At 38.3% G+C, this 6,693-nt stretch overlaps 1 protein-coding gene across 1 annotated transcript; it reads right to left on the reverse strand.

Annotated features, from left to right (window-relative positions):
* Positions 1–4,757: 4,757 nt before the first annotated feature.
* On the reverse strand, positions 4,758–5,925 carry Smp_129880 (hypothetical protein; the record flags this gene model as incomplete). The annotated part of the gene is made up of 2 exons (XM_018793552.1): positions 4,758–4,898; positions 5,857–5,925. 2 exons carry the CDS (start codon positions 5,923–5,925, stop codon positions 4,758–4,760), a joined length of 210 nt encoding a protein of 69 aa, XP_018648053.1.
* Positions 5,926–6,693: the final 768 nt, after the last annotated feature.

Here is a 6,693-nt window from a genome sequence, read left to right on the forward strand (position 1 = left end):
CCAAGTTTCAGATCTGTACAGTAGAACTATCTGGTTCTTCATGGTGTGGTCCGGTGAGATCCATGTGACTTTATGTATGCTATTGTGTGGAATATTGTGCCACCTATAACCCATTTGTTGATTGCATTTAGATCTGCAAATCTCTCGCCATTCTCGTCCCTTTCTCTTAGTCCATGTCGTCCTATGATATCTTCATAACCATTGTTTTCGATTCCGACTTTGGCGTTTAGGTCTCCCATTAGGATGATCAGGTTCTTTCTTGACCACTTTGATATGATTAATTTGCAGCCTCTCGCAGAGCTGTTCTTTATTGTCGTCATCGCTTTCATTGGTGGGTGAATAGCAATCATTGTGATTCCCTCCTACTTTGTTTTCAATGATGCTTTGATGATCCTGGTTCCATGAGATTCTCATCCTATAGGTGCATTTCCTACTTAGTTTGAACAGCATCACAGCAACTATCTGAGTGTGTGGATTATTATATTTTTCTTGGCCAGAACACACCAGCATCTCACCTAAATATATCCTTTTCTGTCCGGCTTGGGTCAAATAGGTTCCGCTGATTCCGAGTACTGTCAAGTTGTATCTCCTCATTTCCGTTGCTATTTGATTGGTCCTCCCGGTCCCCCACATTATCTGGACGTTCTACGTACCCATAAATATTGTTGCTCTGATTGTTGGAAGGGGAATCGACCTAATGCTTTTCAAAGAATCTCATCTTTCGTCATGAGGCTTCATAATTTCTTCGTCGACTTGGAGAACAGAGTTTAAATGGTTTAGACAGTTTATTCCGGTTAGCGTTTTTTCAGGAAGGTTGTTTTTTACAGGATGGGGTTGCCAACTACATGCCTAACGCTCCTCCTTTACCTGGACCCGGGACCGGTAGTAGCCCTTGAAGAGCTACAGGCGGAATTACTAAATAATCTTAAGTACAATTAAAAAGAAACATGTACCTAGTAAATTTTGATATTTATTGGGTAAAATATGATAAACGTTCTATTTACCAACAATTTTCAATTCGGTAACGTGTGTTGAATACCAAATATTTATTTCATTAAAATACAAGTGAATATTTTCAAACTGTGATAAACTTGGCACTTAACCTTACTTTGACAGAAAACTGTGAAGTTCACCCGAAAAGACCAAAGTTTATAACTTAAGTATCAGCTTTAGTATTTATATTATAGGGTGAATATTTACCAAATATTGATTGGTAATATGTGACCTCAAAACAATTTCTAACATTCAATAATTCATAAAATTCATTATCACGATTGTATATCATCATTGTATAACATCATCAGGTGATGAATTGTTAAAAACTGTGAAGTAAAAAATAAATACTTCATTTCTGTTCGATAGTCCTCAATAGTGTCTATTCAAAACTTCATATTTGGTCGAGTTCAAAATTTTCATGGTGACTCCAATACCATAGAACAGCTAAGCCGTAATTCAATATTTCAAATTTTAAATTTACGTAGATTTGTGATGTAGTGTATTCTACATCTAATTTTGCAAGTAAATAATTCCCATCCCCTCAACTTGGCTACTTCCACAGGCCATTGCTTTAATTCTGGAAAAGCTATCCTTAAATGAGTCATCAATCTATCACTAATTAATGTATGATTTTGTTAAGTTAAGCAGTTTTCAGAGAATTAGTCTGAAATATAAATTATCCCCATCAGCAACTGAGACTATTCGTGGGACTAGTGAAGCATGCTAAATATCTACGTTCATGCTGCATGAAATTTCTTAATAACCACCTAAGCCCAGATTGGAATAAGCCGTTCTGGCTTTCATTGTACGTGAATCAATCTCATCACTCACGCCACCACCAGCACTTATGCAGCTACCTAGATACACGAACTTCTCAACTACTTTTATCTGCTCACCACCCGGGGTGAGTACAGGATTAGAACCCTGCCAGTCTTATATTTATTTTATTTATTTATTTGAACACATAAATATTGGTATAAGGGGGCACCAGATACATATATGCCACACAACAACAATAAGAATGGAAAGAGATCAAGAGTGAAAGGAGCGTATAAAAGAAAGAAAGGACAATACCGACCACAAATTAGTGTATGGTAGTGAAAAAGTAACGGTAATGGGAGAAACCGAAAGGCACAACCAGAAAGAATTCTTTCAGTCAAAGAAGTTACGGTCTGTTTTTATGAGGAAAGTGAAAGAGGTTACAGCAGGATCGCCACTAGCTTCTATTCTGAGCCATATTTGATAACGTCTCTAGCCACTGTGTTGCACCATCTCTAGGACCCCAACCAGGGGGTCGTGAAGAACAGGCAGAAGCCGGTCCTGTACAGCTTTCTTTCATATCATGATACCATGTCATACACTGCTTTTCTCAACCAGCCCCAGAGTCAGCAAATAATGCACGACGTGGAATTCCCTGGAACGACATTCGTAGAACATGTCCAAGCCACCGCAGTCGATGTTTCAAGATGGTGACTCCAACTAAATCATCATCGCTGTGCCTGAACACACGATGCCGAACCTCTGCATTACTAACATGGTGTTGCCACTAGATTTCGGCAATCAGTCGGAGACAACAACGATCAAACACAAAGAGTCATCTAACATCCTCAACTCGGAAAGGCCAGGTTTCATAAGCATAGAGCAGAATTGCTCTCACCGACACGTTGTCGATCCGACCTTTTACAGCCAGACTAACATCACGAAGGCGCCAAAGATGGCCCAGATTGGAATAAGCCGTTCTGGCTTTCATTGTACGTGAATCAATCTCATCACTCACGCCACCACCAGCACTTATGCAGCTACCTAGATACACGAACTTCTCAACTACTTTTATCTGCTCACCACCCGGGGTGAGTACAGGATTAGAACCCTGCCAGTCTTATGGAAGTACTTTGCACTTCGAAGGTGCAAAGCACATACCGTATCTATGGACACTGATTGCCAACTGATTAAGTGCGGATTGCATGGCATGAACATTATCGCACAGTAAGACAATATCATCCGCATACTCAAGGTCGAAAAGTCTTTCTCTAGGCAACAGATCCACATCACCATTACTTACATCCATCAGAGCTGTTTCCAGAATGTCATCGATGGCAAAGTTGAAGAGGAATGGTGAGATTGGGCAACCCTGCCTAACCCCACTGCTCGAATGGAATAATGGAGAAAGGTGGTTGTATTCCCTCACTCTGTCTGAGTGTTTGTATATAGGGATTTCGAGATGTTGATAAACTTCTCAGTCACACTCTTCTTCAAACAACAATCCAAGAGAACAGTCCTGTCCAACGAATTGAAGGCAGCCCTGATATCAAGAAACACTACGATTGTTGGCCTGTAATAGGTATGACGGTGTCCTAACATTTGGCGGTGATTGAAGATATGATCAATGCATCCTCGACCAGAACGAAATCCAGCCTGCTCCTTTTAAGTCAATCTTTCTCGGGTTTTGAACAACCTACGAAGTATGACAGAAGCCAATAGTTTGGACGCAATCGGAATTAGACTTATCCCCCGATAGTTGTTACAGAAACCATGTGAACCCTTTCTAAAGGTAGGAAAAGCCATCGACTCATTCCATGATGTTGGAACACTCTCTAGCTCCCAAACCTTTGCAAACAACGTAATCAGTTACTTAACCAGAAAGTCATCACCATCTTTAAAAAGAGTCGAAGGTAGGTCATCTGAACCCGGTTATTTGTACCGCTTCGAGTTGGAGTTCCCTGAGGGCTTCCGCCTTATTCGGTGGATCAGTTGTCACCAGCCATGAAGGGCAGGACATTCTGATCGATGTTGCCAGGGCAGCAGAACAGTTGAACTGTTCCTCGAAAAACTCGGCCAATTGTCTGAGACGTCAGTAGATGTTATTGATTGGCATCCCGTCATCTTCACAGATGGTTTCACTCACATCAGACTTCTTATTGCCTGTGACTCGAATAATTTGAAAGAGCTTCCGTCAGTTAACAGATGCAGTTGCTGCTTCCAACTCATTGGCACGCTCCAACCACCAGGCTTCTCGGCCCTTGCCCAATTTCATTGCATAACAGCCTTCGTTTGTGGTCAAACTCACGGTCACCTGGAGTAGACCGATGGGCTTCGATGAGTTGTAAGGAGCCTGAAGAAATCCAGTGCTTGTAATCGAGACGTTTCGCGAGTCGCTAGTGACTTTACTCGCCATTTTCATGGCGTCATACAATTGCAACTAATGTTCATCCATACTTTTCGGTGGGATGGTAGCTAGCCTAGAACCTAGCTCGGTTTGATACTTATTTGTAGCAGAAGCTGCAGTCAATTTACCGACATCAATCCGTTTAGGACGATGAATTCGTTGGCCACTGAGAAGTAAGGTGAGATTGGCGTAAACAAGGGCATGATCAGAGTCCAGATAAGTACTCCAAAAGGAGCGGCAGTCTTGTACACAAACGCGCCAGCGGTGGCTGATCGCGATGTCATCAATCTGAGTCCAGGCTTGAGATGCAGAGGGAGGACGCAAGGTGGCACATTGGCGATGACTATGCTGGAAGGTAGTGACGGAACATTTTAAACAAGGAAACAGATTGACTGATGAAACTTATTATGTTTGATACGTCATTTCTTGTTGTAAGATCACAAGAATGATAATAACCTTAATCGCTGGATAAATATTTAAGTTCAAAAATAGCACCCAATAACGAGTTCTAGTTAGTACATACTTCAGATTCATAGCTTTTCGATAAATACTTTTATCTGATTGCACAAAAGGTACTCGAAATATATAAATCAAATTATCCACATCTATTTGTATTAACAAAACATCTTTTATAACTGTTTATGATCAAGAGATCAGGATACCTTGATCCCTTTGCGTTCATAATGTGACAGAATGACTCTGTCATTATTCTAAACTTCCGTTCTCCCATAGAGTTCTTAATATGTACAAAGATTCTAACATTTCTAATCGAAATTAGGCAATTAAAGAAAAATTCACCATTGTTAAATTTGAAATATCCAACTTTAATAAATTAATCACACCACTAGGAGGTATTATTTCTAACCCTGGGAGAGGTTGTGTGTAATAATTATAAACTATGAAGAAATACTCGACTTATTCTCTATATTTTAACATTCACCTTTCAAGGTGATATCACATTCGCAATCGAAACTGTCAGTTTAATTATATGAGTTGTCAGAGCATTTTATAAAATGAAGAAGTTTAAAATTTTTTATCACTAAAAATTAAGTTTAGTTTTAAAATATGCATAGTTTTAATATAATCTATTCTAATTAGTACATTAAATCATGATTACCGCGTGTCACTTGATTATCATTCCTAGTTCTACAACAATCTTTGGTTGGTAAAAAAGCTCACAATGAGTTGAACATTCTCTGTCACATGTTTTGTGCAGAACAATAATATCATTCGTTTTCTTTTACAATTAAAACAAACTTTTATTTTCTCGTTCTGTAACAATTGTATAGTATTCTTTCATTTGACAAATATACATTAGTGTGTGTATTCAATAAATCTGAGAACATTTGCATATCATCGTACAATATCACTCATGTGAATTAAATAAGACCACAACATAATTGAACAATGAACAATTTCCCATCATTTTATCAATATAATCCTTTCCCTAAGTTCAGTATAAGTAAAATGATAAATGAGACATTATATTTTAATTTGATGACATTATTTCTTAGACAATAATAATAATAATAATAATCCCTTAAGTTCCTAAATAATGATAAAGCCTTATTCTGGTTTCCCGGATTTCAGCAGTTCACTGGATGATGTCAGTTAGTGACAGACAATATTTTAAAGATGAGGCAGATTTAAACAAAGTCATAAAATTAAATAATATTCATGTACACGCCAGTAACTTTGTTTTGAGAAGCTCTTCGGTGTTGAGTAAAACCACCCATCAATGACACATGATAAAGACCAGCCATTACCATCAACTGATCTCAGTTAAAATTGCGAACTATTCGATGAATCTATAATATGTTTGTTGTACTAACTGAAATATCCTTGCTTCGACTTCATGTAATATGATAGTTTCTCAGTGCTGAGGAGTCCCAAAACACCAAAAACGGGATTTTTCGACGTTAAAAGTAAATACCAACAAATTGAAAATATGTATATCATCTGTTTACCTGATAGCTTAGATATCTCAACGATGCAACTATACAAACAAAGAGATTTTTATCACCATAGATATATAATGTTCAAAGATTCTGATAAGTTAGTGTGACGATTTATGTGTGATCAATTTATACTGAGCTGTCAATATAAAGTTCAGGAGTTCGAATTCACACTAACATTAAAGATTCCACTCAGATTTATTTGTCATATATATATTCATTATCAGAAGGGGTTTTGTGGAGATTTAGTAATTTTCATAGTTGAAAGCGTGAGTCAATTGGTTAAGGGCTTCGGCTCGAGACTGGTAGGTCCTGGGTTCGAATCCCGCGAGAGTGGGTTCGTGGATGCGCTCTGCTGAGGAGTCCCATAATAGGACGAAACGGCCGTCCAGTGCTTCCAGGTTTTCGATGGTGGTCTAGCTTCAATTGACTCATGATTTCAACTGTGAAAATGTGAAAATAATCAAAGGTTATTTGATGTTTGTTTAATAAACTAATTACTTACAACTCTGATATAAATAAGATGAACTAGATTAATTCTATCCCTCTTAGCTTGAGTGAAACATCCAAGTTTGC

The sequence above is a fragment of the Schistosoma mansoni genome, chromosome 1 (assembly GCF_000237925.1).
Source record: "Schistosoma mansoni strain Puerto Rico chromosome 1, complete genome".
Lineage (NCBI taxonomy): Eukaryota > Metazoa > Platyhelminthes > Trematoda > Strigeidida > Schistosomatidae > Schistosoma > Schistosoma mansoni.